Source organism: Paramacrobiotus metropolitanus, unplaced genomic scaffold (assembly GCF_019649055.1).
Source record: "Paramacrobiotus metropolitanus isolate TYO unplaced genomic scaffold, Prichtersi_v1.0 Parri_scaffold0000012, whole genome shotgun sequence".
NCBI lineage: Eukaryota > Metazoa > Tardigrada > Eutardigrada > Parachela > Macrobiotidae > Paramacrobiotus > Paramacrobiotus metropolitanus.
Window position 1 is genome coordinate 1021535 of NW_026570232.1, and position 16045 is coordinate 1037579.

At 41.8% G+C, this 16045-nt stretch overlaps 4 protein-coding genes across 12 annotated transcripts; 2 read left to right on the forward strand and 2 right to left on the reverse strand.

The window, feature by feature from the left end:
* Positions 1-277: 277 nt before the first annotated feature.
* On the forward strand, positions 278-1615 carry LOC129584044 (uncharacterized). The gene has a single exon (XM_055476134.1). It carries the CDS (start codon positions 549-551, stop codon positions 1230-1232), a length of 684 nt encoding a protein of 227 aa, XP_055332109.1. The 5' UTR covers positions 278-548; the 3' UTR covers positions 1233-1615.
* A 146-nt stretch (positions 1616-1761) lies between these two features.
* On the reverse strand, positions 1762-3712 carry LOC129583848 (histone H2A-beta, sperm-like). The gene is made up of 5 exons (XM_055475841.1): positions 3481-3712; positions 3133-3243; positions 2950-3070; positions 2480-2608; positions 1762-2225 (listed from the first exon to the last, which is right to left on the reverse strand). The coding sequence occupies exons 1-5, from the start codon at positions 3517-3519 to the stop codon at positions 2134-2136; spliced, it is 492 nt and encodes a 163-aa protein (XP_055331816.1). The 5' UTR covers positions 3520-3712; the 3' UTR covers positions 1762-2133.
* A 2235-nt stretch (positions 3713-5947) lies between these two features.
* On the reverse strand, positions 5948-10237 carry LOC129583876 (delta(3,5)-Delta(2,4)-dienoyl-CoA isomerase, mitochondrial-like). 5 transcript variants are annotated; one of them, XM_055475889.1, is made up of 7 exons: positions 9874-10237; positions 8598-8800; positions 7827-7915; positions 7502-7743; positions 6741-7034; positions 6522-6647; positions 5948-6360 (listed from the first exon to the last, which is right to left on the reverse strand). In XM_055475889.1, the coding sequence occupies exons 1-6, from the start codon at positions 9922-9924 to the stop codon at positions 6540-6542; spliced, it is 987 nt and encodes a 328-aa protein (XP_055331864.1). In that variant the 5' UTR covers positions 9925-10237; the 3' UTR covers positions 5948-6360; positions 6522-6539. The 5 variants fall into 5 exon arrangements, with proteins under 5 accessions (XP_055331864.1, XP_055331865.1, XP_055331867.1 ...); XM_055475890.1 differs by lacking the exon at positions 5948-6360 and having other exon boundaries at positions 6369-6647; positions 9874-9935; positions 9992-10237; XM_055475892.1 differs by lacking the exon at positions 5948-6360 and having other exon boundaries at positions 6369-6647; positions 8598-8797; positions 9874-9935; positions 9992-10236.
* LOC129583874 (sperm acrosome developmental regulator-like) lies at positions 9810-15956 on the forward strand. Of its 5 annotated transcripts, none has more exons than XM_055475886.1 (6): positions 9810-10637; positions 10703-10930; positions 13317-13764; positions 14191-14659; positions 14886-14937; positions 15348-15956. In XM_055475886.1, exons 2-6 carry the CDS (start codon positions 10928-10930, stop codon positions 15543-15545), a joined length of 1170 nt encoding a protein of 389 aa, XP_055331861.1. In that variant the 5' UTR covers positions 9810-10637; positions 10703-10927; the 3' UTR covers positions 15546-15956. The 5 variants fall into 5 exon arrangements, with proteins under 5 accessions (XP_055331861.1, XP_055331860.1, XP_055331856.1 ...); XM_055475885.1 differs by having other exon boundaries at positions 9810-10588; positions 10677-10930; XM_055475881.1 differs by having other exon boundaries at positions 9810-10588.
* The last annotated feature ends 89 nt before the right edge of the window (positions 15957-16045 follow it).

The window sequence follows — 16045 nt, forward strand, 5'->3', positions numbered from 1 at the left end:
ATTGTCGTATAATTTCCTTGATTTTTATACACTATGAGATCTACATTTCGCTTTGAAGGAGTGAAACTAACGATAGCTGAGTGACCATGGCATACAGATCTGCCGATTTTCGAATTATGCACAAACGATTATCGCTTCCTTGATGTTAACAACAACTTGAACAGCTTTGCGAACACATTATTTGATAACATGCCCTTAATTAGGAGGCAGCGAATATGCTAGATGGCTATTCGGATGGATTTTTAAATCTATCTTGCAATTATATAAAGAAGTAATATGCGCAGTCTCTTGCAATTAACTAAAAGTACGAACACTATGTCATATTACGTATGCTTTATATGATTTAATCAAGTACAATACTGCACTTAATTCCATTTTGTTGATGTTACAAAAAAACTTGTTTATGTATGCATAAGTTACAATTAGCGCTGTACATCAACTGCAGCGATCCACATTTCCATAATTTGTTTATTTAATGGCGTGTTGTGAATTTCCGCAGTGTCAGATGTAACAAGTAAGTCCACTCGATCAAGTCCAGCATACAGAAAATGAAAAACAAAGCAGCACTACTGAATCTGCACTCACGACCTTTCTCACCGAAACCCAGTTGTCTCGCTAGGAAACTCGCCATAAAAGCGAACGATAAAGCGAAAATGTCATGTTCGCAATCCAGGAAACCTCACCGATCAAAGCACGTTGACGAACAAAAGGGAGACGATTTCGAGAAGGGCAGAAAAATGGCCGATCCGCGGGATTTCCGTCGGTTTACCATGGACGAAGCCAAAGCACGCGGCATCAAGATGGGCGTGGTCAATAAGATCAACATCCAACAGCGTCCCATCCACATCAACCAGCAGATTGTGGAAGTGGCACGCGTGAAGAACGCCCAACATTATATCCATTATTTACTGCAAGGGAAGGTGCCGCAACTGGAGCACACTGGTGTGGGTGGAGAACAGGTCACAGCGCCTAATGTCGGGATGAGGACTAGAAAAACCCCGTTCAAACCAGTAAAACCGAAGAAAATCGTCAAGACAGACAAAGCGTTGCCTGGTGCTGAGAAAGAAAAAGTGTGCAGAATTCCTAAAAAGATTTTCGCCTTGAGAAACACACTTCCGGTGCGACCGGCATCTTTAGTCGGTGGTGCTTATAGAAAGGGCAAGAGTTTACCAGAAAAGACGGAACACAAGGACAAAACGTTAATCTCAAAAAGAATTTCGACAGATAAGTAGAGGAGCGCAAATGGTCCATGGAAGAACAAATAATCACTAGTTTCATCACTTTAAGTACAGTACTTCTCCATGTTTTACGGGAGCAGGCAGCAGTTACGGTGTTAATGTTCTCGCTTTACCCAGATTCCAGGCATTCTACCATGCAAGTGATTTTTTGCAATCAAGTTATTGCAGGACGTCCAACATTCTGATGGCCAAAGCACAAGATATGATGAATAATTGATAACTATTTTGTGTCGTACATTTTTACACCATGCAGAAGTGCAAATGTATCAACAGCGAAATGCGATATGTACTTTTAAGTCATAAAGATTAATAATGCAGACACGAGTATGTGTTAATTGTACTACTACTAACTACTAATGGTTAAAGTAGTATTCGTACTTACAGTCAGTTTCATAACCGCTTGGTAAAGCTGAAATCTGGGTTCTTTTAAGGGGCTTCCAGCACAATACACTGAATACAGTACTATGTATGAACAGCCACTAGCCAGCGACTAACTGATGAAACCAACGTAATTAGCTAAAAGACCACAAATTCTTTAATATTCTTGTCTGTGCGATCAGCGAAAACTGTACAGTAACTGTTGACAAAAACAAACCGATCAACCACAGTAAATGCAATTAAAAAAACTCCAAAGAGCTGAGAAATACTAAAACGGCCTAACTGGTATTACAAGCTACATAGAATAACAGCGCTTCCGAGTTGAGAAAATCTATGTAGTTGAAAAAATAACTTTGACAATGTAATATGATACAATTCTTCCACGAAGTCCACGAAAACAAAATATGAAATCTGTCCACTAAGCACGCAACAAACTAATACCCATGGAACATGTTACAACACTGCTCGGCCTGTACGCAGTGTGTAAGAATGCTTCGAGATGCCAGTTCTGGGTCAGCTACTCCTCATCTTCCTGCGCCACGGCTTTCTTCGATTTCTTCTTAGGCGACTTTGACTTGGACTTCTCGGATTTCTCCTTTTCCGGTTTGGCTACGAATGAGACATCGATACAGAACACGTTTTTAACAGGGACAATAAAAACAACTTTGACACAGCAACTGGATCGCTCGCGAGTCTTCTTGCTAAATCGATCTCTAAATGAATTCTCAGTACCTATACATTTATTGCCACCTTAAATTAAAATTAATTAATGCTGTAATCTTAAACTAAGCGTCCGAAACGCAATCAGCTGTAATGAGAAATTAAACATACTGGATTGTTAACATACTGAAAATTTCTCTCACCTTCGGTCGTCAGATTAATATTGGTGTCCGCCACCTTCCACTGGCTATGTGGCTTCAGCAGAGCCGGGTGAAGGTGCGGGATCACCCCACCTTGGGCGATGACGACGCCCTCGCAAAAGCGATTCAGTTCTACAAAACCAATCGATATAGCACATACGTTACGTAACACATGTCAGGCAGTTTGCAAACAACATCGACCAGCAAACTGCAAGTTACAATTCAACTTCGAAGTACAGTACATTAGAATTAACGGGAATATCAATAACTGAAATCGCTCCGAAATACCATGCAAGAGATTTTACAAGGCAAGTGATGGTTACCAGATACATTTACGCTCTCGGAGAAATAACCAAGAAACTCAGAAACTCAAGCTTTTCAAGAGTCAATACAACACGAATACTCATTTCTTTACGGAACTGACGAGGTAAACTCTTCAGAAAAGAGAGAGCGGGTTAATCAGATATTCTCACCTTCGTCGTTCCGGATGGCCAGCTGGATATGGCGAGGACTGATCCGCTTCTTCTTGTTGTCGGTAGAGGCCTTGCCAGCTAACTCCAAAACTTCCGCGACCAGATACTCAACAACGGCCGCCTGCAATGGCGCGAAACACTGCAAAATCGCATAAATGATGCACATGACCAACGACTACTTACGGTATACACGCCGGAAGCCACGCTCAACCGTTTGGCGTAGTTGCCTTTCCGCAGGGCCCGAATAAAACGCGATACTGGCATGACCAGTCCCGAACGCCCTGACTTGGTTTGCTGCAACAACAGACGACACCATATAATCACGTATCACCTGCTTTTCAATAACTGCAAAACCTATAAGACCAGGATGCTCGAGTACTTATACAATAAAAAATATCTGCAATAGTGGAACACTGGAAGAACCTTAGAACCAGCAAGAATTCAACGAATCAGTGTAAGGATCGCAAATCAGATGCACTCCAACGGACTGCATTGCATACAATCCGTAAACAAGAAAGTTACAAGTCTCACCCGTTTTTTCTGGACAGTTTTGGCTCCGCGTCCTGACATTTTTTAGAATTAACGAGATACGGTTGTAATTAAAAAACAATAATAGGGTAAGGATTAAAGGAGATCCCAAACGCGCCAAAACTCACAAAAGTTAGCGGAACTGATAACGATTTCCAACGGCAGATCTACCCTAAACTAGAAGCAGCAGCTGGATGGATACTGATAGTGCGACTAAAAGGAGGTCCGTCTGGCAACTGCCTTTGCGTAGCATACAGTGCACGGCGTGCACGCTGCGGCTGACAACCACAAAAAATGGGCGGAGCGCAAACATCACACCTTCCACTAGGAACGTAGAGAGCCGCCCCTCAAAGATTCGGATTGGCTGTAAAGTTCCGGCACCGTTCCTGATGCAGTTCAGTTCTATTCGTATGCCAGAGACGAGTGCAAAACTTTTGTTCTCCAGTAACGTGTTCAAGCAATTCACTGAAATGACTGAATACATCCGGATCCGAAAAACTGTTGCAGTAAGTACTAAGTACTGAGTACTTAGCTGAACAGCCTGAACACAGCAGCCCTGGCCCATCTTTTGGGTACAGACATAAGCATTACCATGTGTAAGGTGAAAATTTTCCCCATTACCATTACCCTACCTTTTGGGGAAGGGGAATGAAGATGGAAGAGCAACAGATGACAAAAAATCACGTTTGTTAAGAGCAGAAAGATTCTTTCTCCCGACGCTCTATCTCCGTATCTCATACGCGTGAAGGCGTGGCCGACCTCAATCGGCAGGCTACCGCTCACTTCGCCTTCATTTTGGCCACGATAATTTTTGGTTTTGGTCAAAATATTTCGGCCGTGGTTCTACGGGCCACTGGGCCAAAGGTACCGACTTTAATGCACACTTCGCTAACAGTGAGCATAAGAAAACATAAGAAATCATAATAAAATACATGGAATATATGATAAGAAAGCATAAGAAAACAGGGAAGCATAAGAACATAAGATAACTAGAACGTTTGAAAACATAAGAAAAAAAGAAGCCTAAGAGAAGCTGGAAAAACAAGATGCCCGAAATGCCCAGTTGCCGAAAAGAGCGTTTGCCGAATGAGTGCTGAAGTAATTCTATGCGGCCGCAGTGATCGGAAGCGCTATCGGCATACGATTTTAAACAGTTATGCTCGCCGTTATTTCGGCGAATTTTAACCTGCCAAAACTTTACGATTTTCAAGCCTGTCAAGTGTCGAGAATGGGATAGGGCGATAGGGGCGATGAAAATGCGAGATGGAAGTCGGGTTAGCCGGGGAAAAGATGGGCTGGGGAGTTACTCAGTGCAAGGTGGATGGGATGGGGTGGAATTATCGAAAATGGGCGGTTCATAGTATGTACTAAAAAGTCTACAAGGTGTTACGTCACGAACGTCATACGTGCACCGTGCACCAGTTTTTGTGGGTGCAAATTAGAGCCCTGCACGAGCCGAGCTGCTCGGCTCGGCTCACGAGCGCTCGGCGCTCGCGAGCACTTCGAGCGAGCAGGCGTCGTTTTGCGAATTTGCGAACGAGCTGAGCAATAGAAAAAAATTGCGAGCGAGCCGAGCGAGCGGGATGGTCGGGTGCGAGCGATCGCGAGCCTACAGGCTGACATTGTGCGAACTGGAGAAGTTTCTAGTACAAAATTACATTGACCGACCTGAAAACGATCTTAAACCACCGTCACCTTCGCGCTTCGCGCGAATTGATTTATTTACTAACTTTCCTAGACCGGTTGGAACTTGGGACGCACGACTAAATTTTGATATTTTGTACTCGTAGCCAACAAAAACATTATTTGACGGGTTTATGAATCAGTTGAATGATTCCTAAGAAAGGTGCATTTTAATTTTTGAGCATTCTATTATACGTATTTATTTCAGGCCAAATTAAGAAAACTACATCCAGTTGAAAATTAGAGAAATGGATTAGCAAAAAAATGAAAAGCTAATGATACGGACTACCAGTATGGAGATATAAGTGATTGTCTCTGAACATCCAATTACACTTATGTTAGTTATGTACTGAGTTTTTGTGTTGGTGAAAAGTTTGGTATAATTAATTCGTGCAAAAAAATTGATACGTAAATTTTTGCCGATCTTACGAGCGAGCCGATTTACCAAAATAAAATTACGAGCGAGTTGAGCGAGCAGAAGCAAATAAAAATTGGAAAACGAGCGAGTTGAGCGAGCGGTGGTTTGGGCGCGAGCGAGCTGAGCGAGCAGGAAGTTTAAAAAAGCAGAAACGAGCGAGTTGAGCAGCAGTTTTGCTGCTCGTGCAGGGCTCTAGTGCAAATTAGTGAGATTACTTTTTAATTAATAGGTATACCCACCCATTAAGCTTACAGAAAAACAATTAACATCACAAAGCAGTGCACTCAATCAGCAGAAAACAGCCTCGCGCCGAGGCCCTCGGGAGGTCTAAGATCAGAGAACAACAGTACTGACCTATATTAAATTTTGCTCCGGTTGGAGCAGGGAGCTGTTCCCTGAACGGAGGTCGCGTTCCCGCGCTGGATTCCTTTGCTGATACGCTGGCGTAGATATTCCGGAATATTGATAAACGTATAAGATATGTCAACATATCTACGCCAGCGTATTAGCAGAGAAAACCCGGTGCTCGTGCCACGCCGGTTTCTTGCCGTACCCTCCTACCCACTTCCGTAAGTAGCATTCCGGTCCGACTGGTCCTAGCGTTCGAAGCCCAAAGCGCTGAACAGGCAGTCTTGGGTCATGTTCTGGCACTTGGCTGCCTTATCGGCTTATCCTGTTCCGCCTTTGCAGCCGCTGCTCCCGCTCGCACGGATGTTGCCAACTTGCCACGATATGCAACAAGGCCAGTCGCAGGTGTTTTGTTACAGACTTACAGTGCGCTACTGCGATCCACAGAAATGAATAATTTAATAACTAATCAAGTACCAAAATCTTCAGCATTTCATACAGAGGAAGTATTCAAGTCACAACATCACTGCTAAAACGTCATAAGACATCTAAAATTTCAACGTAATACTAATTAAACGCGGCATTAAAACTTCACCTGAAGAAGTGCATGAAATCATAGCAAATTTTCGAATTTAGGAATTGTTTTTCCAGACCGGTCCATGGAAGCAGTAGCAGACTTCATCAAATCTTCGCTGAGCAACATTGCCATGTTCCAATTAGCCTGCAAAAAAAGCGAAGCAAAAAATAATAAGCATTCCACCTTTGCTCGGTTACACACTTTTTTCCCACAGAGCCGGCGTCATCAGATTCTTACCATGCTTTCTAATCCTTCCTGCACTGTATGATCCCGACTGTAGTTCAAATGGACCTTCGTTCCTTGAATTGCTATAGGGCTTTTCCGGGCAATCACGGCGGCAAGATCCATAGCGCTGTTTAACATTCCCTCTTTACTATCGAATGTTTTCGATAAGAAGCCGATCTTCCGGGCTTCAGCAGCCGAAAAATTTCGAGCAGTAAAGGCTAGTTCGCGGAGTAAAGAATCGTTTCCGGTGTATTTCGGCATGCGTTGCAGTACACCAACATCAGCGGCAATTCCGATATCCACCTCCTAAAACGTATAGCAAACTTACGATTACTACTACAAAGTATAAACTGGATACAGCAATGTAAGGTAATCACGTTATTTATGTACTGTATAACAATTTGTAAATGCGTAACGTTTACCACAAAAGACCATTCAAAGCTATTACAGTAAGTACTATTACGTGTCCGACACTGTTGTATACAAACAACGAAAATATTCGCTTGCCAGTAAATTTATTTACTAACAAGTAAGAGAAGTCAATCATAAATCAGGAATATGGACGACTATTAATGGGCAGTGACTAATACAAGAACCAGGTTATTAACCAGCGAAAACAACAAAAGCAGAAATAGTTAACAACTAATATCAAAATTAATAATAATAAATTACCTTCTACGAAAACACCAAATAAAACGAATGTATGGCAAACTATAACACGAATAACTTATGGTTGACTATGAACTATCACCAATGAGCATTCTCGAATTTACCTTAATTGCGAATACAGCGTCTTCCGTGCAGTACCGGATATCGCACGCTGCCACCATATTTATGCCGGCTCCAATACAGCCTCCATGGACGGCTGCAATCACTGGCTTTGGGCATTTCTCGATGGCCGACAATGTAGCCTGGTATTTCAGTATGGTTTCGCGCATCTTCAGAGCTTTACGAGCAAATTCCGTGTCGCCTCCAACTAGCTCCATTAACGGACCCATATCCATCAGGTCCAGTCCTGCCAAACAATTTTCTGATCATAAGTCACGAGAAAAGTTTTCATTTCATTTTAATTTCGTAATTCCAATGCACCCACCGTACCAGCGCAAAAGTGTTTGCCGTTTCCGCTAAGAACCACCACTCGAGCTTCTGGATCGGAAGCGATTTTGTCGAAACATTCACCGATATCTCTGCAACATAATGCAAACCATTAATAATTGTCTCAAAATTCTTACACAAGTTCATATCATAACTAACAGCTGATCTCTACATCTACATGTGATGGTATGATAACGTCACGAACGTCTGAGTATTAAGTACAGTTCGTAAATTATTACTTCTGAACTTTGCATAGAGTAATACACTAGTACGCAATAGAAGTACCGATAGCAAAAACCGTTAAGTAGAGAAGCAGTTAAAACTGTTCACGTAAATTTACTCAACATCAATATAAACTACCGAAGCAACGAAGCCAGTAACAAAAGCAAGAGAATTTCGTGTCGTTGTCAAAAAAGCCAGCAAAATTTCATTTTCCGTAAGTATACGATTATAAAAATTTCCAAAACTGTAGCAACACGCCAAGCAATTTAACCAATTCAATTAATTAAAAAAATGAATCAACCCAAAACAAGATCCGCTTATGATAAGTGGATTTTGTTTTTTTGTTGATTCAATTTCGCAATTTCCAGTTCACTTTTGTCTTCATGATTTAACGATAAATGACTTCGCGTGAGCAAGTACATAGTTCAGTAATAAAAAGCAGAATACAGATCGGAAGGTAGGTAGAATGGTGTTGGTCAGGCTAAGAGTGAAACAAAAACCGTAAGTAATTCGATGCGCACTTTTTTTCTACCGGCTTCGGGAGCCACTCACTTCCAGGCCTGCGGATTCAGGGAATTGAGCCGGTCGGGACGGTTGAGCTGAACGTGGAGCAATCCCGCTTTGTCGGGAATTCTGTCCACTTTGACGGTTGGGAAGTCGTAGGAGACAGCTGTAGTTTCGCCATCATTCCACCGATGCGAAGTGGTCGCAATGTGCCGCCGGATGTTTCCCGTAAAGGCGGTAAAGCAGTCCTGCTTCCATATCACAAACGAAAACAGTTCAGCTACTTGTTCGTATACTATCCTACACATAAAATCAGAAATACCATTACATACCGTGACTACACCCGAGAATGACGAGATACCTATACATCGATATCTATATGTACATAGGATGCAAATTTAAATACTGTAAAACCGTAATGAAGAGTAACGGAGAATTATTAAATATGTTAAAACTCTAGAGTGGTCGCTTTACAGTTTACAGAGAGTGCAAAACTGCAAAAGAGAGAGCTTTAAAAGAGCACAACTTACGCTGTTTTACAATTTTTTATTAGTAAATAGTAAATACTACAGCTAGGCTAATGATTATTGCACAAGCCTACAAGAGGTACAGTGGACACCATAAATGTGGTTACACTAGGCAATCGGTCCGAGGACCGATATTTTAACGGCAAGACCAATAGCAGACCAAAATAAGTCGGTCTTCCGATTGCGCGTAGACTCGTATGCTAAACTCAGGCACTTGGAACTTGCACATTTCTCAACGAAAACCATCAAGCGATATCTCAAAAGAATAAGAAAAGAATTCTAAGAATTTTGATACCAAACAAATTGGTTTTTATTACATCTAAGAGAAAATCGAGGCTCCTAAAGTTTCCCGTAGACATAGCATAGGATTTGAATCCACGGTTTGGTTTGTTTTCACGCATATGCTTTGTCTACGGGAAACTTCAGGAACCTCGATTTTCTCTTAGATGAAACAAAAACGAATTTGTATGGTATCAAAATTCTTAGAATTTTTTTCTCATTCTTTTGAGATATCGTTTGATAGTTTTCGTTGGGAAGTGTGCAGGGTGCAAGTGTAAACATCAGCAGGTTGATGGCCAGCACGGAATTGGCTGTCTGAGTACAGATAAGTATCTGGTTGCGCGCAGTTTAAGTGTAACCACATTTATGGTGTCCATTGTATGTACATGTATACAATTGCGAACTCGTACAGTCGTACTTCAGATTAATGTTAATTTTAAGTAAGCGCAGAAAGTTAAAAACCGTAATTTACGTTGCATAATTAAAGCAGAAAACAACTACCATCACCTATGTCCTACCTTTCCGGTCTGAAGATGGGGAGCAAAGCGCAGAACTCCACGGTAAGCCATTCCCGGTGATGCTATAATTCGGTAAAGACACAGTTCAAAACTTCAAACACTTCATGATAAGTCGCACCGTCGCGACTCGCAACCAAGTCCGGAGCTGCGGCCGTACAGATAGTAGATGGATGATGGATCCGATTCCGAGCTCTTAAATCTCCCACATCTAAAACTGCAGAAAAAAAGCTTCAAGCTTACTGAAATCGTGTGCACAAACAGAGAATAACGAACTGGAAAAGGAAAAAGTCACCCATGAAACCTGACGGGCAAAAATGTAACATATTCTGTTACTTTTGTAACGTTTTGTTGTGGTTTTGCAAATCTGCAGCAAGCTGCAAGGATTAGCGGCGCAAGCAAGCGCCACCTGCTCCGTTGGCTGGCGGCCGTCACGCTGCTGTGCGTCTGTCCGTCTACGTAGCCGTCGCCTCGTATTGATTTCATTCAGTTGAGTTTGCTTTACAAGTTTTGGCAAGAGACTTGAGTCAGCTGCCTATTCTGCAGAAAATTAAAGTTGTGGAACCTGAAGATGTGCAATTGCTGTTTACGCTGGCTTATCGTCTGATTTACATTATTTACCGACAAGTATTCATCGTGTAACTGGCGTAAAAAACAAAGTTACCGCGGCGGTACAAGTGTCGTTGGATGGAATTGACCAGCGAAGCGATTTTTTATGGTAAGAGGACGCTTGTTTTCTGCTGCTCTTTCCGTACAAGTTGAAGTAGGTAATTCACTCAATCGTTATTCATTTACTAACCGATTAGATTAAGGAACGCCGTTCCTTCTGCAGGCTACAATTGCTGACAGTTGTACGCGTTTTCTCGTGTCGCAACAGGGATAGATGCTGCAGCAGGTCTGGATTGCGTCGCGAAGGAGGATTGCATGATTGATCTGGACTGCATTATCATTTGATCCTGATTTTGCGATTTTGTTGGATTTTCTTCGGATCTGGCTTGTGATGGATGCAGCAGAATGACGGGGAGTTGAGTTTCGTTGCCACCAGATTGCTGGTGCTATGGTAAGTGAGCGTGAGCGTAAATTTTTTTGACGTTGGATATTTCGCGTCGGACAAATGACTTCGCGCGTCGCTTGCTCAGAGGTTCTTAATGGCTGAAAATTGAAATTGATCTCGTGTGTTTTGTCTTGGAAGTGTACTTGAATGTTGACTGAATTGAATTTGTACACAAGTTCGTTTATTACTTTATAACTATGGGAAAATTTTCATTTGTTTACGGATGCGGAAAATTTTTACCGTAAATAATTGCTTTAAAGTGGAACTTTAAAGAAAACCGATAGAAAATTGTTTTAAAGTGCATTGAAATTGATTTGTTTTGAAAATTTGTTTTAAATATTCAAGCATCAGATGCGATATACGTTAAGCAAGACTATGAAATTTTCCTTTACTTGTCATCAGAGCTTGCGCGAACGGAACTGCCATAATTTGATTGGCATCAGCATTTTTGGCATATTTCTGTTGTGGTGCTTTCTGGGTGCAGTCGTGAAGAAAAGTGATGTTTGTGGTTGGTTCAATTTTTTCCGCAAATTTTAAGAAATACGAAATACTTGTTTTAAGTTTTTCATTAAACAATTATTTTTGTAGTTGTTTTCTTTTAGTGGATAACGGCGGGAAATTATATTATTGATTTGTGAAAATAAAAAGAATCTAAAACAGTTTTGCTACTTTTGGTACGAGTGAGGTAAATGCTGCTGTTTCGATTGTTTCGCATTTGTGGCAGAAAAGATTTCAAAGAAAGTAGTAGATTTTACTGATTTCAGTATCGTATTTTATGCTTACGTCGATCTGAGTATGCAATTCGCAAGGGGATGTAATTTGATGGGCATCTCGTTGATGGGGATGTATTTTCTGTGATCAAATCGAGCGATGAAAACGCCTGGCAGCGGTTTATATGGCGACAGACACAGAGTTGCATTTGGTGTAATACACTAACGGATTATGGCTTATGTGTTTATATACAAAATGTCTCTCTATTTTTGGCAGCACGATGCATACTTAAGAGCAAGTGGGAAGAACAGAGTCGCATTAAAGAGTCCTGCTGTGTCATATAAATCACGACCGGAAAAATGGGTCTTGTCAGTTTACCAGGGGGGTGCCATTTGAATTTTTTATGCGGAAAATGCGAAACAGTTCGTCTGACAACAAAGCAATGTAGGCTGAAATTTGAATGTTGTCATTCGTTTTGATATTTCGATACTTGCTCAGCAGTTTTCACTACATGTATGAAATAAAGGTTAGGTAAACAAAGTCCCGAATTTGATTCACAATCAGTAAAGTGCTTTTCCGGTAGCTTATCTGGTTTGAAATTTAAACCAACTACAAGCACATTAATTTGTTTCTTTCGACGCAGTTACATGGAATCTGACGCCTTAATCGATTATTCGGTTTACAACTTTACGTGTGCAGTAATCTTTAACATCATTGCAGATGGAAATGAGTTGGGTTAATCAATTATTAGTGGTACATTACTACATTATCATACACCTGTTTTCAGTATTTTCTTCGTGGATGATACAGCATTTTACCGTGTAGTGGTCAAATTCTTATCCATGAGGGAGTTGTCCCACAGAATAAACTAAGTTAGCAGTTTCTTAGCATTCGCTGCTTGAAGATTTGTGGGTCGATGTTGATTTTTCGAAAATTTTGGAAATAGAAATAATTACAGTAGAATTACCGGTACGTATTTGCGTACTTGGTTAACGGCACTATGAAGCATGTACCGATCACACGCTTTCGTTACTTTGGCCTATTTTGCAAAAAGTGCGAAAGACAATATTTTCTCGAGAACCTGTAATATTGATCAGTGGCTTGAACTTATGTGGTTCCGAAGCCTTGTTGACGGTTTCTTAAATGGTCGTTGAAGTCGCGACGTTGTGACATCGTTTTTTATTGCCGTCAGGTTGTTGTTCTAAAAGCTCTGGTAAATCACGCGGTAGTAAATACGTTAGTAAGTGTGATGTTTTCTTGTTACCACGCGGTGTTGCTCGAACTGCGGGGAATTTTTATAAAAACACAGGGAAATGATAAAATTTTGCATTTTAAAAAAACGGGAAGCGTGCATGATCTTTCGGGTTATCCGGAAATTTAATATCGCTAATTTATCACTGAACAGGCATGATGGGATGGATATCTTATTCAGTACGATTTATATTTAACTGATTTAAGTAATGCTTTACTTATGTCGAGTCTGGTACCAGTTGAAAAATAAAAAATTTGAATCAAAGACGAAGACTTACAAGTTGAATCTGTTATTCGATTTTTATTTTATAGGTTAATGAAAAATTAATTTTGCAGCGCACCTTTTGTTTTATTTTTTAATTACGAATTAACTTTCATCGGGATATGTGCAATGCGAAACAGCTGACGAACTTGCTGTTTTGACCAATAGCAAAAGATGGCAGCTGACACGGTGCAGGACGCCATGGACTCCGGCCCATCAGAACCGCTGATGAAGCCCAGCGATTACGTAGCGAATCATCTGTACAGCTCTGATTCGGACTCTGCACATTCCTCCGGCACTGACACGGTGGTGGTCTGTCCGGATGTCGATAGCAACGCGGTCTCGCCGACCGGCGGCGGACGTCTGCCGGCATCGGATAATAGCAGTGGATCGACTATCAATGCATCGGTGTCGCGCACCGGGGAGAATAAGGAGAATGTGGCTGTGAAAAATGCCGGTGCTGCTGGTGCGATTCGCCCACGGCCCCACAACCATACGAATGCAATCCCGAAAGATGTGCCCGAACCCGATAGGAGGTCGGAAGCTAGCTCTGAGCAGACGAGGGTATCGAAATTTAAAGTGGTCAAGTTGGAGAGTAAAGCGCCGTATTGCAGAGGTGTGTACGAGCGTGTGTGAACTCTGAACATACTGCGGTGCGTTTGCTCGTTGAATCGTTGGTGATTTTTGCTTGCAACTGGTTTACCTTCAAAATTCCAAAATTTAAAAATTTTAAAGGTGGAAAATTAAGTAGTGAGTGGTGTCTGCGTGCCTACAGATTAGCGCACCATTTGAAATTAGTTAAAGCGCATTGTTCTTTTGTCTTGTGAGAGAATTTTACTCTGCTTAGCAAAAATATTGTAGTAAAATTCAGCTGTAATTTCTAAAATTCCGCGTTGACTTCTCTTGAAAATTTGTTAGCTTATTTCATGTCGCTCTAAGACAAGTTCAATAAGTTAATTTGGATAAGCAACAGCCAACCGAAGTTACCGAATAATGAAGTTTTTGTTTGATTTGTGTATTCATTATTTGCGTTTGGTGATAGGGAGGTGGCAGTGTTTTGATTTTCACGACCGTCCTAAAGAGCAATCGAAACTCCAGCCAAACGATCGCCCTGCGGCTGACCCATCAGCCACCTCCGTGGTGGCTCCCCCTGCCACCGCAGCAGCGACCGCGCCTGCCCAGGTGCCCAGCGCATCCAGCTCCGTGTCGGATCCCTTGGAGGTCCCTTCCAACCTCCACACCAAACCCTCCAAATTCAAAGTCACGGCGGTCCATCTACCGGTGGGCGGCGGCGTTCCCGGACCGCCACCGGTGGTCATCAGTAAAGGCGCGCCGACGGACAGCTCGGATTCGACATCGGTGTCAGATTTGAGTGTACGGACCAATGTGCTTTCCAATGGGGAGGGGGAATCCGCGACTGGGAAGGATGCGGCGGTGTTTGTGTCGGATTCCAATGCGGCGTTGTCGGCTGAGCTGTCCCGGCGGACAACGATTGATGTCGGGGCTAATGGGTGAGTGTTGCGGGTAATAGAGGTGAATCATGGTATCCATCGCTCGACTGGTCTACACAGTCACTGTGGTATGATCGATGCTGGCAGATTGGGGGGTTAGCGTAGACCAGGCCCGCTGGTTGTCATTCTTTTCCTCTTTATGAATTTTTCGCACCAGTATGCCTAGATTCTAATTTGTTGCGCAGATACTATGAATTTTCTATATGGCTTGCAATGTACATTGCAGAATGAGTGAAATTTCTGGAATTAGCCTGGACAACAAAATCCGGCAGTGCATGGTAAGTCTTTATTCATACGAGTAGCTGATAAGTATTTCTTAATATTTCTTGACACTGGTTTACAGCAGCAATTTTCAACTGCAAAGCCTTTGCCATTGCAATACGAATCCGTGAATTCGATTTATTTTGCTGCGTTGTGAATATTTTTTGGAAATTTTTCCAGATATATCTAGAAACTGGTCGTTTTACGTTTTGCAAGAATTTTTTCGCTCTGATTAAATTTTTTGTAAAACTCATCGATGTGAGTCACCAATCGCGGCAGCGTTTTTTACGTTTTACGTTACGGCAGCGTTGCATTAAGTAGGGCTAATAAGTAATAACCCACTTTTGCAAAAATGAATCGAAATCTATTTATTGCGGGATTAGATATTGGCTGTACGATAGGTTAATAATGGATTTTTTTATTGTAGGATTTGGTGGGAAATCATTTAATAATTGCTGTTCGTGGCGAACTGGAGACCGTTTCTAGTGAACTGGCCAAACTGCGTGATAAAGTTGAACAGCTGGAATTTGAGAACAACGCGTTAAGGTCGGAGAATGCCATACTACGCAGTGCAGCCGCGGGATCCGATGCCGTGCACAGGAGTCAACCGTCACGGAAGAAATGACGGCGTTGTTTTTGGAAATACCTGTATATTTTTTATATTACTCCTCTTGCTCATCTAAGCGCTTTCTTTTCTTTTGTTGGAATTGTGGGTTGTTGGGAATATCGCTCCAGAAGTGATGTGGAGAGCTGTTTTAACCTGGATGGAAATTTTACAAAATCTCCGGATGATAGGACATTAAGTCCAGAATGGTTATTGTGGGTGAGGTTGTTTTGTTACAGTAAAATTTGCTGTGGGAGAATTTTTTAAAGAAGTTTTCGACAGATTATTTTTGGAGATTCCATTTTACTATGCGAGCTTGCCATACAAAACCCGCTGTATTGTTCTATTGAAAACTGTGTTAGTGCACTGGGGGTAAGAGAAGTGTACGAGAAAACTCATCGAGACGACGAGAAGTGAATAAAGTTCAGAGTTATGCACAAATGTGCGATCACGCGATGTCGTAATTCGCTGCTTTTATCTGTACACAAACAAAACATCTCCGTTAAATACTAATTTCTGTA

Bases quoted from the DNA above. Each gene is read 5' to 3' on its own strand.
- LOC129584044 (XM_055476134.1), top strand. From the start codon at position 549: ATGAAAAACAAAGCAGCACTACTGAATCTGCACTCACGACCTTTCTCA.
- LOC129583848 (XM_055475841.1), bottom strand. From the start codon at position 3,519: ATGTCAGGACGCGGAGCCAAAACTGTCCAGAAAAAACGG. The intron at 3,071-3,132 runs GTAAGTAGTCGT...GCGCCATTGCAG, and splicing joins TGGCTTCCGGCGTGTATACC to GCGGCCGTTGTTGAGTATCT. The intron at 2,226-2,479 runs GTGAGAGAAATT...TCTCATTCGTAG, and splicing joins TATTAATCTGACGACCGAAG to CCAAACCGGAAAAGGAGAAA.
- LOC129583876 (XM_055475889.1), bottom strand. From the start codon at position 9,924: ATGGCTTACCGTGGAGTTCTGCGCTTTGCTCCCCATCTTCAGACCGGA. The intron at 8,801-9,873 runs GTAGGACATAGG...GTGATATGGAAG, and splicing joins CCCATCTTCAGACCGGAAAG to CAGGACTGCTTTACCGCCTT. The intron at 7,916-8,597 runs GTGAGTGGCTCC...ATTATGTTGCAG, and splicing joins CTGAATCCGCAGGCCTGGAA to AGATATCGGTGAATGTTTCG.
- LOC129583874 (XM_055475886.1), top strand. The intron at 14,660-14,885 runs GTGAGTGTTGCG...TGTACATTGCAG, and splicing joins ATTGATGTCGGGGCTAATGG to AATGAGTGAAATTTCTGGAA. The intron at 14,938-15,347 runs GTAAGTCTTTAT...TTTTTATTGTAG, and splicing joins ACAAAATCCGGCAGTGCATG to GATTTGGTGGGAAATCATTT.